Source organism: Bacillus rossius, chromosome 1, assembly GCF_032445375.1.
Source record: "Bacillus rossius redtenbacheri isolate Brsri chromosome 1, Brsri_v3, whole genome shotgun sequence".
Taxonomy (NCBI): Eukaryota; Metazoa; Arthropoda; class Insecta; order Phasmatodea; family Bacillidae; genus Bacillus; species Bacillus rossius.
The window spans coordinates 82,478,107-82,499,443 of record NC_086330.1 but is presented as its reverse complement, the minus strand read 5'-3'; the positions used below and the strand labels follow the sequence as shown (position 1 = coordinate 82,499,443).

Genomic DNA, 21,337 nt, shown 5'->3' with positions numbered 1-21,337 from the left:
CTCATGAAGAATGGGATGCTGTGCCAGTAGAAATGTAATAATTTATTCTATGTCTGACAGGGTTAAGTCTCTTTGCAGTACAACAGGGGGTAATACCCGTTATTAGAAGGCCATCCCTCGTCAGAAAACCTGTTAAAAGGCAAGTGTGAATTTTTTTTTATCATTTATAGTTTATACAGTATTGTTACGAACGTGATCAAGGCCGGGACACGTGCAGGTGCACAGCTGGCTGGCGACTGCCGCATCATGATACATATGCGCCGTGCGGGCCTGGAAGATCACAAGGATTGTCGCTTTCCCCCCTCCTTCCCACCACTCCCCACGCGGCACCCCGCCTTTGACACGTAACTGAAACCTGACAGCTGTGGAGTTACGCGAGCCGCCGACACGTGTTTCGAGAGATTTCTGCCGTCGGGTTGGCGCGGATTGACGAGACAGGCCCCCGCTGCACTTGCAACTTCTGGAAATTGCGGCTCATAGATAAAACGAGGACGGCGGCCTCGGGAGAGTCAGTGGAGTTCAGAGAGAGAGTTCAGGCGGGAGCCTTCCGGCGGCGAAGTTTCTGGGCGATAGTGCCGCGGGTGTGGCGGAGTCACGAGCGAAGTTCCGAGCGAGGCTTCGAGCGGATCCTCGGCGAAGGCAAGTGTCGGCAGCGGCGGAGTGCAGCGACGGAGTCCCGCGGCGGAGACCCACGAGGGGTGCTGCGGCGAGAGTGGCGCCAGAGGTGCGGTCCAGCGAGGCGTGTGGATTGTGAGAAACGAGTGACTGGGGAAGCAACATTATTTTTAAGTGCAGTTGATTATTTGCCATTTTAGATTATTTGTAAGTAATACATAAAACTGTGTGTGTGATAAAAATATTTAATTGGGCTATCCTTTACGAACCTGCGGTAAATCGTAACAGTATTATTAATAACAATTATTTGTTTATGATAAACTTTGTTTTAATAACTTATAAATTACCATAAAATTAAAAAAGTCATTTTTATTATATTTGTGGAGAAATATCAGTGTGTTGGTTTTTTACTGCTGTGTGTATTTATGAAATGATTAAAAATTATTAGGCAAATATTTGTATTTAATGAAGAACCACTTGTAAAACTACATTGCATGTTAATTGTCTCTGGCCATTACTCTTCTTTGTGGATTCAATTCATTATACACCAGAATGGCAACCATACTGGCTGTGCAATACGTATGAAGGTGCTCAATTGAATAGAGTTTGCAACAATATTAGCATGCTACAATTCAAATGTGCCTTAAAATATACTGACTATCAATTTAATCCTATCATTAGCACAAGAAAATTTACACAACAGTGGTTGGTTGATTTATATTTGCAAGTGAGGCCAACAGCTTGAAGTATATTAAACAGACATACGCGGCCAATATGTGGCAAACTAAGCTTGGCTTCGTCAAAATATGACATTATGCCCCCATGCATATTATCTTTGCGCCACAGACCCGGCAGCAATGCTAGGAGAGACAGGTTAGCAAAGAGCAACGAAAATGTTACACTGTGAGCACATGAAAACAGAATTCACTCAGTGTTACAGAGTCAGTCAGTGAGCCAGTGATGAGCATATTTATTAAATTTATAATTACAAAAAAAAAAAAGTCTTTTATTTGCATATATTTACACCACCACAGAATTTGGTGCACATCAAACACAATAATTCTGTACATGTTAGGTCACTTTAATGTCTTTTCACAATTAATAGGAAAAATATAGAAATACGTTAAAAAACTAACCGATACAGACACCACAATAGGCGCACTTCGGAGTCACTAGCATTACGAAATCTCAGGCACTTACGATTGAGCTAGAAAAATCATCAGCGAGTGTAATGTGGTATCAGCTGAAAAAAAAAGTACACAGGCTTGCGACTCAACTTGCCAAACATCGGCTCTGTACGGGTGAACATGCATTGGTGGCCCATTGGGGTGACAGCCGACATAGTCTGGACCAACCGAGCAACCAATAAAATGTTTCAACTTTCCTTCACCAGGCACACTCAAATATTCTACACATCTACAACCACTATGGCCAGTGACGCACACGCACTTCTGCTAGTTCGTGCTCGGAGAAACACTTCAAGTCCCTTTCGCGCGGAAGTTTGGTTTCATGCTGAAAGTGTTTCTTCCTTAGCCTTTCTCGTATTCACTCCGAAGCTTGTCACTACCTCTGCTAACTGCGATCTTGCTAATGTTCTGAACTTGAATATGCTTTCGTAAGCATTAACTGTTCCATTTAAAGTACGTACTGCAGCTCACCACCCTAAAACCCTAAATACACTACTTTGTCATTTGGAAAAATTATAAACAAAGTTTATTGTGACAACAATTTAAAAAAAACTAAATTTTTTAGAATTAGTTTGTAGTTTTGTAATTAAAGTCATTATGAATGGTAAACTTCATCACACATATTTTTTTATCAGCACTGAACATTGTCAAGGAGAAACACGTAACCCCAAAGCTACTCAGGTGCACTGCTAGCTCCCTGCCTGACACGGCACGGCGCGGCGCGCCACTGGCCGCGACTACCCGTGTTCGCGCAGCTAGTCCACAGACAGCACGGACTCCCGGCTGGCACGGCTGAAGGCGCCCAGGCGCGGCCCGCCCAGGTAGCTGATGGGGTTGCCGAACGTTCGATGGCCCTGGGAGAGGAACACTGGAGAGATGGCGCGCGGAAGTCGTATCCCCGCGCCGACCTGGGCCCCTGCGACACAACACAGCCCGCTGACGATACCAACAAGTGAAGGACACTGCGGAACACCTGGAACCTCTAATCATTTAAATCCATAGAACCTCCAGCTAATATATTTATTACTTCGAAACCTTGATTTATACTGTTTCATCAACATGACAAATGAAGAGTAGTTTGTTGAGTAGTTCAAGTGTTGGTCCACGCGACGAGTGTTCCAATCACAGGAAATATTTTTGACCCTCTGAGATGATACCGATGTTGAAACCATAAATTTAAAGTTATCTTTATGTGTAAGGAAATTATTATATAAGGTGAAATATGAGATAAAATTATAACTAGTAGTTATTAAGTTTTCCTGCTTGTAAAAAGATTTTTTCCTTTGATAAATTGAAAAAAACTGTTCCAGGGATCTAATGTTCTGCACAATATCCTTATTTTAACTTGCCATTTCTTACTTAACATAGATCCTTTGATCCTTTTTTTTTTGTAGTTATGGGTTGATCTTAATTTTCCCAAATATCAATTCTTATCACAAAGAGTATTTTGAAACTACCCCTCAAAACCAAATCTAGGTATCAAGGGACAGAATTTAAAAAAAAATAAAAGTATAGAAATTAAAAATATACATATATTTATTATATCTATTGTTAAAGTTTATAGTCTTATAAATTATTTTTTCATTAACTTAATTTCAGAATAAATACATATCTTGATTTTATTAAGATACTTAAATAATAAAAATACAATATTTTGGGGAACACTAATAGGATGGGTACAAAGAAAAACATAAACATTCCTATTAAAGTTCAGAGTTATTGATATTATTTTACATTAAATTTCCTCCAATATTTTCTTTCATATTTTCTCGAATCTTAAATGTTTCAGATACTAATGATTTTATCTGGCACCTGTTTACATCTGCCTATCAATATGTGCGTAAAGTGATGTTATGAATTGCATAGCTATGAAGGTGACGTATACCCATACTAAGGTATACATTTACAAATATTGACAACATTGACATCTAAGTAAAAGTCAGTTTTGGCAGTGTAGTTTTCACGTGACACATCAACCACTAATTAAGATCATATGTCTTTACAGTTTGAGAGACACTATTTTTAATGTAGATTCATTGGTATTCAAGCATTCAACTTGGCATTCCCTGGTTTTTTGTTATTTTACAGTTTTCGCAATTCATCAGGAATAATAATGAATTATAACTTTATTATATAATTTTCAAATAAGGAGAAGAAAAATTCATTCTATCCAAACACATGTCTAACATGAAACCTCACCTGTGAAAAATAATTTAATTAATGTTATTTCTGAGGCCTTTGCTTCAAAAACTTTAAATTATACTTTAATAAACACACAAATGTAAAATGCACAATATTTAGGGTGAATGTACCAATTTCATAATTTGCTTTTAAAAAATTACGGTCAACTTAAAAGGTTTGGAAATAACATAAACATTTTTAAAACTTTAAATCATCTTTTATAAACCATATTTTTTTGCTAATTCAATCTTTTTAGCTATTACATACTAAGATTAACGTGTAAATAAAAATTTTAGGAATTTAACTCTTGCTATACTTCAAATTTATCTTCATTTATTGCAAATACACACTTACATTCATGGGATGCTCATGAATGGCTATGCCAATATTTACATAGTTCGAGACAGAACCATAAATAAACTAACACTGATCCAATAAAGCTGTAATTTAGGATAGGAATTCTCACCTTCGTTGGCTGCCTCATCTTCCAAGATTGGTGGAAACGCAGCGTTTGTCTGTCCGAATTTCATGCCTTCATCTGAAATACTACTTTCGTCCTGGTGGAGAAATAAATCATTTTATTTAAATAAAGTGAGGATTAGCAAAATTTTGATGCTATTGAAGTACATAAAATTTGAGTACCTAATTATTTGAAATGTATATTGACCTCCTAATTTTGAAAGTGAACCATGTATTGTGAACACCAGAAAAAAAGGTTTATTGTCAAACACATTAAAAAAACTTACCTCACTATTTAGGTTACCAGTTATTTAAAACAAGAACATTTATTTTTTAAATTAATAAGCCATTGTGTTTACACTTATTAACTACAAAATTTTGGCTTTGAATGTGACTACTTTAATAATAAATGTACGAAAAATAATCAAAAATAAAATTTCTTATTGTAAGTTCATGCAAAATAAATCACCCTCATACACTCAAATAAAATGCTCAAGAAGTGTCTAGCTGGAAACAAAAAAAAAATTATTTAGATTAATTTAGTTATTACAGACATTGTAAATACCTTACATGCATGTCAATGGCTACCATGCATTATAAAGTATGTTTTACTCGCAGACTCTTTTTGGAAGAGCTGTGAAGACATGTCATCTGTTTGGTGCTTAAGAGCGATCTTCTACTTCTGTGTTGTTCGTAATGTTCAGTGTATTGTGATTTTCATGACAATGAATATCTTATTTATCACGTTACTTACAACAATGATGATTGAATATAGGTATATGTATAATTATATTTTGAACAAAGTATTTTTGTTAACATGTATTTCTGTAATTACTAAAGGTTATGTGAGCATATCCTTATTTATGATCTTTATATTTAAACACATACAACAAAATTTGATTAAGCTCTCATCATGAGTACCACAATATTAGGTGTTACCTAAGCAGTTTCACATTCAGACGACTCAAAATTTGCAATTGTATATTTTAAGAGGTCTGCTTTGGTGCCAGGTAAAATATAAACCTCAAGTGGTTCTATTCACTTAATGAGAGTTACCAGATCTTTTTGACATAGGTTAATTTGCTCTCAACTCTTACAACTCCTAGGGAGAAAAAGAGACCACGAGAAAAACAAACTTATAGTTATAACTTATAAAACCAAGAGCGAGCTGAAATGTTATTTAATAAATTATATTACAATTTTTTGTGCATGCAACTTTGCAGACATGCATAATTAAATATCATTCTCAATTCCAGAACAGTTAAAAATAATTACCAGCATTTACATAATTAATGTTTCTACCAAGTTTCCAAAACCAAAAGCAGCATGTAAAGAATGTAAACAAGAGTTTGCAGTTCACACCAAACCAAATGAAAACATAAACTTTCTTTTGAACCCATTTTACATACCTTGTTTGAGCCATTTTTTTTTCTCTTTAAATTATAGGTATCACGAAAGAGCACGATAATACAGAGAAAATGAAACCATTTAAAATTGAATTTCTTAAATATTTTTTTTTTAAAGAGGAAATCTTTAGTTGAATTTTAGTGCATTAAGCAAGACATTTAAAATTTGATACACAAAATGTATAAAACAGTTTATGAAAAACCTGTGTAAAAACAATCATAGTATTTTTCCTGCTAAGCCCATGAAGTACAAAATAACAGTGCAATATGTTAATCAATATGTTATGTTTGTTAATTCAACATGAATTGAGGGGAGGGGGAAAAGAAAATAAAACTTCTTTGCTTTCTGTTTGCTTTCAAATTCTTTCCTTTGGTTACTGGGAATGATGGATATTATAGGATTTCAGGACAAGGGGGTATATACACACCCCAATCCCCCTCCCCCTTGCATTCCCACCCCTGGATATTTGTATAGGAAAATCATTTTAATTAAGTTTTGTTTTGTGAGACTTATTTTTAAGAAAATAGCTGTAAACAAATCCATTCAAGTGATAATATATCTTACTGTGTTTTAGAAGCTTTCATATAAATACCTACCTAGCCAATATTTTAAGATACTAAAAATGTTATCAAGCAAGGAAGTACCTATACTTACATGTTTCTCAACAGAAAGACAAAGTAGTTTTAATATGATAAAATATAATACCAAAGACTAAGTATTCCTCTATTGCAATATCATTGCAACAAATGTGGTGTCAAGTACATCAAATGCTAAGTTTTCATAAAATATAATAGTGTTGAAAACCATAAAAACTTCACAATACCGCACTACTTAGGAAGTTCCCCATGCAGTAGTTATTAGCGTGTGTGCTGAAGAGTTTCTTTTTTATTGTTCACAGTGCATTTTCAATTCAACTCTGAATGTGGCCGTATACATGCTTCGAGCTTGCCATGCTGGACAAGTGTCTAGGTCACGATAACAATTTCGCTCCTTCACAACATGCAAACAGTTGGCACTAAATGTGTGAGATGCATACACCGACAAGGTATTCGCTAACGTCTCATGAGTGGATAAACCAAACATGGTTTGGCCCTTTGCTTCTCTCTGCAGTATATTGTACATGTTAAACCTATACCAATACTGCTGGTAAATGATGAAATTAAAGCTTTATGCTGGGGGCATTTTTTGTTAGCCAGTTAAAAATTTTGTAAACAACATATGTTTTAATTCTCATTACATGTGGAAACCATCACAAGTTTTACACTCATGACATGCAATTGGCTTATGTCTATTATTATTTTTTTTATATTTCTTTAAATTTATGTTAAATGGATTTTGTTAATATATCAATAACTTAACTGTAGAGATAAAGTTGAAAAATGGTTTTATATTGACTTTAAAGTTTTAAATATTACTCAAAACAGGTAACAATAACTGGAATTATTATGTTGACATGCTCCTTTTAACGTACAAATTATTTTATTATTCTCTCAAGGTTCCTAATTTAAGTTTAACTCAAACCAAAGTTGATTTTTAAATGTTTTAATTTGTGAAGTTTGGTTTTTTTTACTAACTATGAGAACCAAATTACAAAACACGTAATCATTTTTGCATGAATAAAATGTGACAATTATTAATCAAATCTGCCAACGTAAACACAGTCTTGATTTATTACGTCAAACCTCAGTGCAGTCAGGGCGTCGCGAGCATACGTGAGGAGCGAAGTGGTTGTCGAGAACTAGCCGCTCATCGGTGAAAGCAGACGTGCGGGGAAGCGAGTGCCCGTGCGCGGATGATCCGTACCGTGAACGAGCCGATCAGGCGTAAGGCATGGTTGTGAACTCGATACTGCCCAGCTCGTCTATGCTGTACGGCAGGGTGGGTTTGCGATGGACCACCTGCAAATGTGTACACTCAGGAGACTAGGCACTGATCTCCCATCTTCCATCCATGTCCCACACAGTCTTGCGAACTGCCAGTGAAACTGTCAAAACCACGTGGTTTAGACGTTTACGCTTGCAATTGTTTATGATCTGTACTCAGGCATGATCATCTGCTAAGCTACGTACATCAGGGGATCTGTCAACTAAAATTTCCATTTACAACAGAAGAGTCGTTTTGTGCAATAAACTGAACCAATCATATAAAACTATTTTTGAAGTGAAACTTCTTTAAGTGTGATAAGAGTAAAATTTCAAGGCTCAATTTGGATGCAACATTTTCATTGAAGAGAATAGGTACTTGGCCAAAGAGTTATAAAGAGAGCACTATACTATATAAATTGCTGGGCACATTTTCATTCTCCTCTTTGTGCAATAAATCGTCCCATCCCAAAATAATAGAACCGAGAGAGAATAGAAAAAAAGAATAAGATGGTGTGTTTCAGAAAATATATATGGTATCCTATACAGTCAGCTGTCAATGCCTTGAATTTTAATTTACTACCAGAGCTCTCACATTCCTCCTTGTTCAACTAGCAGTGTAGAGAGTGCTGTTGAGACAGTCCTTGCATTTCCCACGTAGATAGCGCTACCTGTTATGAATTTCACATTTCATTCAGAGATTTGGCGAGTTCCAAATGGTAGAATTGTTTGAAGAAACAATATCACACACAGTTTTTCTATGTGGTGTGAGTATTTCAACGTGAGTAATTTTTACTGTTAATTAATCATTATGGATTGATAAATAATTATTGATATCCTGAGCAGTTATTTTGAAGTAAGTAATAGTTTGGTTAATTCTTACTTGTTTATAAAATTGTCTCCTTGCTCTCTTTCTTTCTCTCTCTACCATTTACTTAGGACTCAAAGTTTGAATTTCCAAAGAAGTTTCACTTCTATCATGTGTACTGAGTTACACATGCACTTTTTTATAGAGCTGATACATTTCAATTTAAAATTTTTCACTGTACATAATTTTATGAATGATTATTAAACAATCAGGTTTCCCACTTAAATTGTGCGGGGCATTTGCTAAAATAATAAGTATAAACAATGATCAAAGAGTGTGCTTCATAACATGCGATTTTGACAGCTCCGTGGGCAAACACACCATTCCATTCCATGATTAAAACTACTCTTATAGTGGTCTTTTTGCTTCATTCACTCCATAGGGCTGCTTTTTATGCATTATTCATGTGTCCAAGGAAAGTCTTAGCATATAAATATTGTCGTTCTGTGCTCAATGCAACACTACTTTAGTGACAACTGTGTTCGTCACCAACATAATAAATCTAGCTTGTAAATTGATAAGGTAAAACATTAAAATTTTCAAGGTTATGAAATGCTTTAGCCCAAACTGAAAATCATTTTTAAAATTGTACATATAATATTTTTGTATGGGATGGAAAATAAGTATATGTATAACATTTACTTGTATCCTAATATGAGAGGCTGTTAGATTATTTTTAGGTACATAAATAGAACATTACCATACAATTATATTAAATTTAACAAAATGGGAAATTGTCTAAGATAGCAAATTTAATTCAGTTTCTGTTATGTATAAATTTCATGTCTCTAGAATGAACTAAGTGGCACTTGACCAATTGAATTGATACCATAGTTAATATTCCTTTCAATCTGTTAAGTACCATTCTGGATTTTGTAAATATTATCATTTTCATAATCTATCACAAAAGTTAATTATTCATGTAACTATTGATATGCAAGACAAATCAAAATCACTAGATTTAAAATATTAGAAATATATTCCATTTTTAAACTCCAAAAAAAAATAATCATACATCAACATAACATACGTATTTTTAAGTAGCTACTGTAGGTAGGATAGCTAAATTAGAATCCAAAAGGTACAGGAAAAAATTATTTATTACAAAAATATATTATAATTAACTTATTTGATATGTGTTCATTTAAAAAAAAACATATCTTGAAACTCTAGTTTTTAAACTACTACATTCAATTAAAAATAAACACATATTTTGTAATTAGTCATTACTTCTACTCCACTTATTCAATTTAAAATCATATTTTGTTTAATAATTACAGTATTTTAAAGACTATTTACCCCAAAAAAAAGTTTTAGACTAAAACTAATTTCAAAATCATTATCTCACTCAAAGCAGTATAATAATCATAAGTAATTACACTAATTACTTTTGGTACTAAAATCAAATTTTCCAAAAAATCATTAAAATCTTATGTAGAAAGAAGAATTATTTAAAATATACTACTTAAAAGTCATGCTTCATAATTTTAAAAGAAACTTTTTATGCTATAGTTATAATATAATCCTGTTTACAAAATATTTGTCATATTCCAAAATACCTGCTGCTTGAAATTACTTGGTAATTTAAAAAACCATTTATTATAGTCTCATATAAAATGCAATTCATATTGTCAGAAATACACAAACTTCATGAACCCATTTGGCAGATATTATAGGTTTTAATTTTATATTATAAGCCTGATCAACATTTTCTCGGTTAGGTACCGTGTTGTACTTGATTCGCTCGCGCTGCTGCTAGTGGCTTCAAAATCTTCCAGAGGAGTCGAAATACAGATGGCTGATTGAGCTAGCTCTCGGTAGTAAACTGTAGACTGGCAGATTGTCACATGAGCTCGTGATATCTGATGAGTTGTATAGATACGTCTGTCTGGGGGCTACCAGTCCCTGTTTTGTGGGCATACAGCATATCAGGCACGGACTGTTTGAGCAGTGGCACAGTATTTACTTGTTCTCCAAGGCCATTGCTATGATGTTACAGTAATGTGGGTAATGACTCTTTCATGATCCCACCACCAAGCGCACCACCCGAAGGAGGGAGGGGGGGGAGTACAGGGAGCAAACGCCCCTCCTGATCCCTTTTATAATTTTATTTTGTAGGGTATAATTATGTTAAAATAAATACTTTAATTCATGTGTTAAACTTTTCTTTCGTTAACATTTGTATGGAAGTACTAAAGTTCAGCATTTGACACAATATTGTTTGTGAATATTCCAAGGCCAGTCTCTGACTCTAAATGTCTTGTCCTGTAACTGCTACCGTCTCTTTGCGAGAGTCCCTCCCGAGAGGTGTTCTTGAAACCACCCTTGCCCGCCACATGTGACCACGTTCACACACTCACATCACCCGCTCAGCCATTCACTGGGGTTTCTTCAACTTTGTATTTCTGCAGTACACGAATAGGATTAAAATGTACACAATAACTGACTGAATTAAACTACATTGCATAAACTTATCTAATCAAATATAAACATTTAGTGAAAAAAATCAACACACTTTTCACAAGCACTGAACATATTTTTTGTAGATTGAATTCATTTAAACGTAATTACAACTAGTACAAACTTCACAAAAATTTTTTTTAAATGCATTATCAAAGTAATTTCACAAAAAAAAAAAAAAACTATTATTTTAATACCGGTGTTAACAACACATGAATCCAAATTATTAGACATTCAGGGAACTTAAAATTCCTATACACGCGAAACCCCTTATTTACGTTACCGTTATTTACGTTTTCCCGTTATTTGCACTATATTCTTCAGGTCCCGTTTGGTTCCCATATAGTCCAATACAATACTTTCCCGCGAATTACGTCTCAAAAATCGAATCAATCCCGCTATTTACGTCACGTAACAACCATAAACAACCAGAAAATACCGTGGAGTTAGTAGGCAATGAACATTTTAAATAGCAAAATATACATATTTTATAACATGAAAAGTTGCTTTTATTTCTAAACATGTGATAATTTAAGCCTAGGCGTGTAAAAGTACGAGTAATTATAGCAGGAGACAATCTAAAATGCACGAGGGAAAAACGTAAACTCATGAATGTACAAACATGGCTGCTTGTAAGTTCTGATACTGTATTTATGTCACAACTTAGCCGAAATACTGGTACGAGACATAAACTTCACAAGATAAAATGAGCGGTGTCTTGGTAACTGTTTTATACGTCTTTTATAATTTGGGAAGTATTGTACAGTTGACGCCATATTTTTTAAACTAACCATTTATTTCTGGGGATCGTAAATAATTAATTATTGGTATCAAGACATCATGATAAACGTAAACTTGAACATGTCACGGCAGCGAGAAAACTGGTGCGTATACCAATAAACTGGTATTAGAACTGGATAAAATTGGTACACGGGAGGTGGAGCTTATATTTTTTTCCGCTAAGCTCGCATCTATTGGTTGGCGGCTGATGGCGTCATGAGTCTGGGCGGAGCATAGAGTGCGCATGCGCCGCCGCGTCGTTACAGCAGCTGACCGAGTACAATGACCTTTCTCCGCGTTTGGCGCGCTATTGACGGTAAATATTCATCAATTTGCGGCCTTTTCTTAAAAATTTTTTTACTGTGAGCAATGTGTATGTAGCCCGTATTTGTTATAAACCCTGCCGGTTGCAACTGTATTTATAATTTGGAGAGGCAAATAATCTCCTTGAACAGCCAAAAAAGCAAGCAGAAGAAAATTTCAAATTTATTTTTTAGGAAGTAATCAGAAAAACATTTTGGCTTTCATTCTTTTTTTATTTTTGTCAAATGTGGTAAATTAATAATTGATTAAATACTAAAGTAAAATTTGTTGTTAGTGTGTTTGTACCTGCATTGTAGTATGTGCTATTAAACAAAAGGAAAAAAATTCTAAATAAGGTAAACTGTACTCCTTTTTATACGTTTCCCTTTATTTACACTTTCCCGCTTTTTACACTTTTTTACTTTGTCCCCATGAAAAGTGCAAATAAGGGGTTTTGCTGTATCTAGAGCAAAATAACTAATTTAAGAAACTACTAAACAGATTTTTTTTTTAAAAAAAAAAAAATCCTTGTAAGTGATATATTCCTTTTCTTTGGAAATTAAATTTTACACTAAATGTAAATTTACATCTCTATTGTCACAATGTTAGGACAGCATTTTATGTTAGAGAAGTTATATTGAAAAACATAATTTTTTTTAGGTTTACAGAATTCTATGAAATGTAAAACTCTTAAGTTTATAAATAAAACAATTCATTTTTGATCAATATGAGCTCAAAACATGTAGTATAATGAGAAACCAAACGACCCTTAACTTATTAAGTCAATTTTTGTGTCACTATTTATTCTAACAATCAGCAAACATACCTTTTTATTACTACTATGAACTAACAGACTACGAGTTAAGTACTAACCGATTTGACTGTGTTTATTGCAATGAATGTACCATAAATGGAAGTTAGTTGTAAAATAATAGTAAAGACGCAATAGGGAGTGTAGGAGAACAGACGTAAGGAAGTCATTTTATTGTTTCGGTGGCTCACAAAGTGCGGCTCTTGGTGCGTTCTTCCAGCTCGTTACATTACTTGGGCTCCCATCTGATCTGGTTGGAAAACACACCATCAGTTGAAATTACTTCTCTGTTCTGTCTTCTAATATTTAATTACTCAGCCAAACCACCAGAATTGCTGCACAAAGTCTTTTATAAAAAAATTTTTTTACAAACCTATAGCTCCACAAAAGCATGAATGCAATAAAAGATATTTTCAAAATGTGTAAGTGAAATTTTATTCCTACAATTGTGCATGTCTTTGAATAGTTTGTCATTTTAACATGGTCAGTCTTACTACTATTGGAAATTACTCGATAGATATAATATTGTATAGTTTCATACCATTTGAATGTGAAGTTGCATACGCAACAAAACAGTTTCTTAAAGAAGTTTTTTATAAATTAATGGTGCATATATTATTGATAACATATCCAAAAGGTGTTAGGCTGTATATTGTCATCAGGATTCACATTGATATTTCTTATATTTCAGATATGTCCTATTTTAATAGCCTTTTTACTGTTCAGGTGGCTTTTCTAAGAAACCATGATATATCAATTTATTTTAGTAAAAGTGAAAAAAAAAATTGCCTTTTTTTTTAGTATATCTTTTTAATCCCTTTTGTTAAATTATAGTAAATAATTTGTTCTTTTTAATACATCTCTCTTTTGGGAAATTCATTGTAAGATGAATTCATGAGTAAGATCATTGAATAACCTGCATTTGTGGATCTTTCAATTTTAATTTTTTTTATAATTAATGAAGTAAAATGTGATTATGTAAATAATATCTCTAATCATTGTTTTGAAATATTTTAATTTTTGTGGAAATTCATTTTATTTAACCTACATTTTTTTTCGTAATAGCATTCAGCACTTATAACTGTTGAAGTTTACACCTATTCATATTTTAGATAAATAACAAATTCAACCTAACACCATCAAACAATGCGTATCATGTATCCTCATTTTTGCTACCATTTAGTTGCACTTGTTATATTTTTTTGTGTCACTCATCTGGTGAACCAATATCAGTCCCCCGAGTAGGTAATTACTGATAATAATTGTCAGTTCTTTCATTAAGTTTACTGCAAACTGAATTTCTGAGCATCCACTAATAAAGTTTTGTAACAGAATATTAGTAGAGGCACTGGAAAATCGTAAAAACGATGTAGGCGCGAATAAAAGCGACAAAATGGTTTACCGACGAATAAACGCTACAATCCCATTTTTAGAAGTAATTATTAAAATTTCAAGTAATATTTAAATTTCCAGTAAGTTTATATTTTTTAAATAAACCATTTCTTATTATTAACGGACTAACCTCATACAATAAAGAACATTCTTTATTTTACGCATCTTCTTAACATGTTTGAAGATTACCAAATAAACGGTGATGGCGAGCCATGTAAATAATCAACACGATCTATGAATCTTGGAAATAACACGAAACACAATTTAAATACGCATAGGATCGCGCGGAAACTTTGTTAACGGCAAACGTAACATACGAACCCAAACAAATGTAAACGATTAAAGAGAGACGTTTATTTACGTGCATGAATATTTTCACGGGAAAGAAAGTGAAAACATTGAAGGAAGCGGCCATGTTTGCCAACGTGTGCGTGCGTGTGTGATATTAACACAAGCAATCAAGTTATTTACTGTTTAATGACAACTAAAATATAAAAATGCATTTATTTAAGTTTACAACACACGCAGCTTATATTTGGCAACTACAAAAAAAAATACGAAAATCTACTTCAGTCAAATTTGTTAGCACTTTAACGGGAAAAAAAAGATGGCAGCAATGTAGCTCTATGCTTTTGTCGCTCATTTGTTGAACGTACCTAGTGTTTTCCTAATTTAGTGCCGACCTCCGTAGCGTAGTCGGATGCACACCGGCTTACGGTGCGAGGGGTTCTGGGTTCGAGTCCCGGGTAAGGCATGGATGTTAATTTACAGTAAGAGATTTGATTGCTACGACAGGATTAAGATTGGAATGATTTAGTTCTGGTTGTGGGCGAAAGCCGTTAACCATACAAAAAAAAAAAAAAAAAATTCCTAATTTCCTAACCCGAAAAACAAACGGTAATCTGTGAAACTAAAATATTGTGCTGCTATTCACAATAAAATTAAGGTTATTAAAGTCGGTTTTCTGTATTGCGTTTGCGTGCAATGCAGTTAGATTAATTAAATTTTTTTTTTTTACCATTATGGGACGGACAAAATCTGTTACCGTGCATTCACGTGCAGAGCAATACAAATCGCACATTTCAATGTTAGTGACACTAACATAGTTATGTGCAAAGCTTGCAACATCCGCATAAACTGGGAGAAGAATCATGTAAGAATTTTCTAGTCTATTAAAATTAAAGCGATATAAATGCTATATGGCAAAATATAAATGCTACGAACAGCCATTATAAACGCTATTTTCCAGTGCCTCTAAATATTAGTTATTGGTGTTATTGCCTAGCAAGGAATTTGGAATATCTCCTGCGATAAGAAATAGCCCATGCAAGTAACATTTTACACAGTTAACTGTCAAGTTTAATTTTCTATTTCACAAAGTCAACATTATATTACTGCATTTTAAAAATTATATTTATCGAACTGCTCTATTGACAATGGAATCAAGTTAATGTACATAATTTTCGAGAACAGAATGTTTTAACTATGGAATAGTACCATACTTTCTAGGTGCATATTTACCAGGAGTTAGAAGGTAATAAAATTTTCCTGCACTGAGATCATGCAGTTGTTAACATTCTTTCTGCAAGTGTATTTACTAAACGCTTATGCCTTACTTCATACAAAGATAATAAAGAGGTACGATCCTAGGAACTTTTGGAAGTTAGACTTTCACTGAAATAAATTTATATGGAATCTATTTGAGACAAAATTTAGCAATAAACATTATTTTATTTTAATAATATTTTTAAACTAAATTTATTTATCAATTGTTCAGATAAATGTGTCTTTCTCTGAGTTTGTAACTATTCTCTGCCTGAATTTTGAACTACATCATATTACCATAAATGCATATTACCATTTATGATTAAATATTATTAATGGATAACTCAGGTTTTTCTAACATTTTAGGACTTATGGTTTTCCGTTAAGTATGTATTGCATTAATTTCTTGTAAATCTTTAAATAACGGCATTGGAAATGGAATTACAAGTTGCCCACTGCTAATAGAAGCCATAAATATTCAAACACAAAGTGCTATTAAGTGTTTCAAGATTTCTTCTAGTAAAAACTTATGACAGTGAGTTGAACCTTTAGTCGTGATATAAATTTTCAAGTTTAACATTTCAGATATTTGAGATTGTCTTTCCTACTGAGAAAACTAGACTGAAACACTAATTTTTATATAGTCATAATAGAGCTTTAACTCATTACAATAAAATATATTTGATAATCATATAAGTTTTTTAGTGTTCGGAAATTTTTTTGGCCTATTTGTGATATTTAAACCATATTAAGCAGAACATCAACAAAACGAAAGTTTGAAAGGCAATTTTTATGGATTTTCATGGATTATAGCATATGCTTATTTTTTTCTTGGTTATAAGTACATACGAGTTCTTTAGTTTTAAATTGTTGACTTTAAATAAAAATATCCTGGCAATGAAATATAATTACACTTGTCAAGTAAATACTCAAAACAATAAAAAAAATACAAAAGTACTATAGACTTTCAATGTTATGACAATATTTAACATTGCTTGTGCATTAACGTTTAAATACAAACACATCTTGGAAGTAGCAGTTTACTATGCTAGAAAAAAAAACCAATAAAGTTTTCATTGATCTTTTTTGAATTTAAATAATTACGATAGAGCACAAACCTCATAATAAGAATTAATTTATGCTTATTTAAATAGTTACATGAAAAACAACAATATCATACAAAAAAATTATAAGAAAAGTTAAAACATTAAGCACAAACAGTTAAGAATGAGCATTAATGGACACCCAGTACAAGTACAGAACAACACATACAAACATAAAATTGCTTTCAAAGAAGCACAAAGTACCCAAGAAACCCAGTAACAAAATACACTCAGGACTAGGGGCTTCAATTGCAAATTTTGATTCACTCTGTAAAAAAGAAAAGAAATGATTTTCTACTTAATCCAAAAGCAGCAGTGGTACAAAAATAATATTTTTCAAAACTAGCAAATAATCTAAAAAAAAAAATTCAAAAGCATTATAAAACAGTACCTTCCCATTCTTTCTTTGCTCGTAAGATGATATGATTAATAAATCAAAACCATGACTCTATCAACTTTTAAATTTTTAATAAAATAAATAATTTTTGCAATTTCACTTCGCAATTCCAATGGTCATATATTGAAATTTTAATTATACTTGCTACCCAGGAAACAACTTAAAATAAAATACCAAATCTAGACTATACACAATTAGAGACTTAAACTTTATTTTCCTCCTCTAAACTAGTTTCAATGAGCATAAAAAAAAATATTTGCTGTCCGGCTTGATTATTATTTTTAAATCAGCTTTCATAACAGTGAGAAAAAATTTTTTATAGTTTTTTCCGAGGATTATAATAATAAATTTATATTAATCATTCTATTTGAAGTAAACCCATTCAGTCTGTCCAAAGTTTTAGTAAGTAAGCACACAGATTAAAATGCCATTTTACATGAGTTACTGAAAAAATAAGATTACTTTTTCTTCTGTCATGATTCTTTGTGAAGTAACAAGTACCTTGCAAGCATTAGAACAACTAAAAAATGTTGTTATTGTTTCTCTTCGGACCATCAAAGAAAATAAACAAGACTAATGTTCAGCTGCTTACTGACTGCTTTAAAAATAAAGGGATGTGGTTCAAATCTTGTCACTGGAAAAACTTATTTTTATTTTGTACTTTTTTAGTAAAATTAATATATATGAATAATACATAATATTATTTTTGAATTGGCTCAAACAGGTTTTACAGACTGATTTCAGTTGTTTAAGCAAAAACAAACATACAAACATATACTTAGTGTTATAATATTAGTTTTTAAATGTTTCAGGTTAATGTTTTAATAACCCCATAGAAGTATAACTTCTAACTTGTGCAGAAATTTTATAGTACCTATTTACTGTTCAATGAATTTTAACAATATGGATAATATTTTAATAAAATGCCTTTGGGGGGGGGGGGGGGGGTCCTTGTAAAATGTTACGATGCATTACAATGGCAGAAAGGGGGTTCGAACAACGCGTTATGTAAAATTTTTTTATTTAAATAAATAAAATAGGACATTGCCTAGTCAGGAAAATGGCATAATTAAATACAAGATTAATAGTTAAAGTTTATTAGAAAAAATTTGAGCCTATTTTAACATATTTTAAACTTCAGAAAATTTTTATTACATTATGTGTGATTGTTTATTAAATAACAATATAAATAAATAAAATAAACAATATACGCATGTATTGTGAGTAAGATATCACTTGTTTTATTTATTATTACTGCAAATGTGATTAAAACAATTACAAAGGTATTTTAGCGACTATTCGGTACTTTGCGCAACATAATTATGACTTTTAGCTAAAAAATGGTCACTTGGGTGTTACATAACGTTTAATGTTACGGCGTGTTACTTGGAGGGGAGGGAGGTTCAAAAATCTTCAAAAATTTTGTTACTTAAATACTTGAACACCCCCTTGTTGAAATTCAGGTCCAAAGGCAGGTGTTAGGATTTTTATTGTCTTTTTCATTTTTATATGAGCCGTTTCTAATAGTTTAAAATTTCCGTTCTTTTTTTTTTTTGTGTGTGTGCTGCTTTCTACCGGTGATGGTGGCAAGCAACTTTTATGATTCAGGCAGCGAATTTTAGTAGTGCACACTGAAAGTAAGTGTGTGATTCGCATCTAGAAAAGCAAATGTTTTATTGATTATTATATGTATCTTGCTCAGCAATATTTTAAAGAATTCTAAGTTAAATTTTGTGCCAAGTTTCATATTACACGTTTATTTACAACATGAACAACATGAGAACACAATATTAAAGAGGCCAAATATTATTTTTTTAAATTTACATTTAATTAGTATTTCAAAATAATGAATTATTATTAGCAAACTTGAATCTCATTCTGTGAATTCCTACAGAATAAGAGAGGGGTTTAATTTTGTTTTGTGTAATATTTCATTTACAAATGACCAATTAATAACATGAGGGGAGAAAAGTAATTTAAATTCTTACATAAATTCTGTAGGTAATATTTAATGTTTGGTAGTCGCTTTCACACTGCCACAGCTCAATACTGGAAGAAAATGTGGTGGGTTTATTTAATAACAGGGTATGCTTGAAGAACAAGTATTTTACTTGAGTATAGTTTTTTAGTATGCTGTATTAAAGATGTTGAATCACACTCATCCCCACCCCAAGAAAATGATACCAATCAGGAAAAGGAGAGGAAATGGAAACACTGCAGTCTAACACAGAACCAAATTAAAAATTATCCTGAAAACCTGCACAGCTATAGAAATGAACCTAAACAAAGTCACAAAACTTTCAGTGATTTTGCACTGTATTCACTTAATTTCTAATATAACCTCTTACGCACATTAATTACATCAAAAATCACATTTATTAAGAGATGTTTGCCAACACACCACAATTTAGGATAAGCTAAGACTAGATACAGACTATTTATTATCAGAAAATTAACTCACAAGAAATAAACAAGCTTCATTTGCAATTGACATAGAAAATAGAAACAAATGTTTCAAAAAATTTATGAAATGGGCATTTAATGTTGTACATACCAAATAGCTGCCGGTTGAATATATTGTTTTCAACAATTTCCATAGGATTCCCATTACACATAACATCATTGGTATGAAGAAAATACACTAGGGTCTCGATAATCCAAGCTCCGATAATCCGAGTTCCCAATAATCCGAGTCAGTTTCGGGGGTTATGAGAAAGAAAAAAATATGAATTTTGCAAACACACATACATGTAGGGACGGCCAGGGCTACGTTGAGGAGGAAGGCCTGATGGGGTGAGTTGGGTAAGTGACTGTACATAGCAGGTAGCGGCCCACCCTTGTCAGAAGTCGCAAGAATCTATTTTTAGAACATTGGGGGAAACCCCTTTTCTCCGTCGGCCTAGATCCTCCGCCCCCTCGTCACTTCCCCGCGTTCCCTCCAGAGGGCAATTTTTAGTTCCCATAAGTTCTTCGCCGTGAGCACATCTATGTAGTTACGTCCCAGTTCTATTACGAACCAGTATGAGTAAAAGAAAACATACTGAAATATCATTAAGTGATAAATTAGAAGCGCTGACGCGGGTTGATAAAGGTGAGCCGCTAAAAACAATTGCGCGTGATTTAGGAGTGAGTGCTGTTACTGTGGGTGACTGGAGGCGCAACAGACAGAAATTGGAGTTATGGCAAACTCAAAAAAATCTTTCTCAGGCTACAACATCCAGATCTCGTATGAAAAAAAGTGAGTACGAAAAAACAAGTGAAGCTTTGTTTTCATGGTTTTTAGCACAGCGGCAAAAAGGTGTCCCTCTTTCTGGGCCTATATTACAAGAAAAAGCGCAGTATTTTCGTAATAAATTACAAGAAGGTGAAAGCAATTTTAATGCCAGTAAAGGATGGCTGGATAAATGGAAAAAAAGATACGGTGTGCGGCAATTGCATATCACAGGAGAAAAGCTTTCAGCTGATGCTGCTGGTGCTGAAAACTATGTTCAAAAATTTCAAAGCATGATCGAAGAAGGGGGCTACACACATGATCAATTATATAACTGTGACGAGACTGGGTTAAATTTTAAAATGCTACCTGACAAGAGTCTAGCATCCAAAGATGAGATTTCCGCTCCTGGGCATAAAAAGAGCAAGGAACGAATTACTGTTATGCCATGTTCCAATGCCTCTGGGACACATAAGCTTCGTCCCTTGGTGATAGGAAAATCAAAAAAACCTAGAGCTTTTAAAAATGTAAATATGAACGCACTACCCGTCGCATACAAAAATCAAAAGAACTCGTGGATGAATACGACCATTTTTAAAAATTGGTTCTTCGAGGAATTTGTTCCTTCAGTAGAAACTTTTTTAAAAGAACGACAATTACCGAGAAAAGCACTGTTGGTTATTGACAACGCTCCATCCCATCCAAACGTAGAAGAGCTTTCAAGTGATGAAATTAAAACTGTTTTCCTGCCCCCAA

At 33.1% G+C, this 21,337-nt stretch overlaps 1 protein-coding gene across 11 annotated transcripts in view; it reads right to left on the bottom strand.

Annotated features, from left to right (window-relative positions):
* Positions 1-1,600: 1,600 nt before the first annotated feature.
* The window catches only part of LOC134538563 (axotactin), a 227,927-nt gene continuing 208,190 nt past the window's right edge, over positions 1,601-21,337 (bottom strand). For 4 of the 11 annotated variants that reach the window (XM_063379990.1, XM_063379998.1, XM_063380006.1 and 1 more), the window contains 2 exons: positions 4,450-4,540; positions 1,601-2,718 (listed from right to left, as the gene is read on the bottom strand). In XM_063379990.1, coding sequence (XP_063236060.1) covers positions 2,558-2,718; positions 4,450-4,540 — 252 coding nt within the window. In that variant the 3' untranslated portion in view covers positions 1,601-2,557. Of the gene's footprint in view, positions 2,719-4,449; positions 4,541-7,652; positions 7,748-9,663; positions 13,184-21,337 lie in introns of those variants that run through there. The other 7 variants (XM_063380020.1, XM_063380028.1, XM_063380048.1 and 4 more) reach the window with 5 other exon arrangements.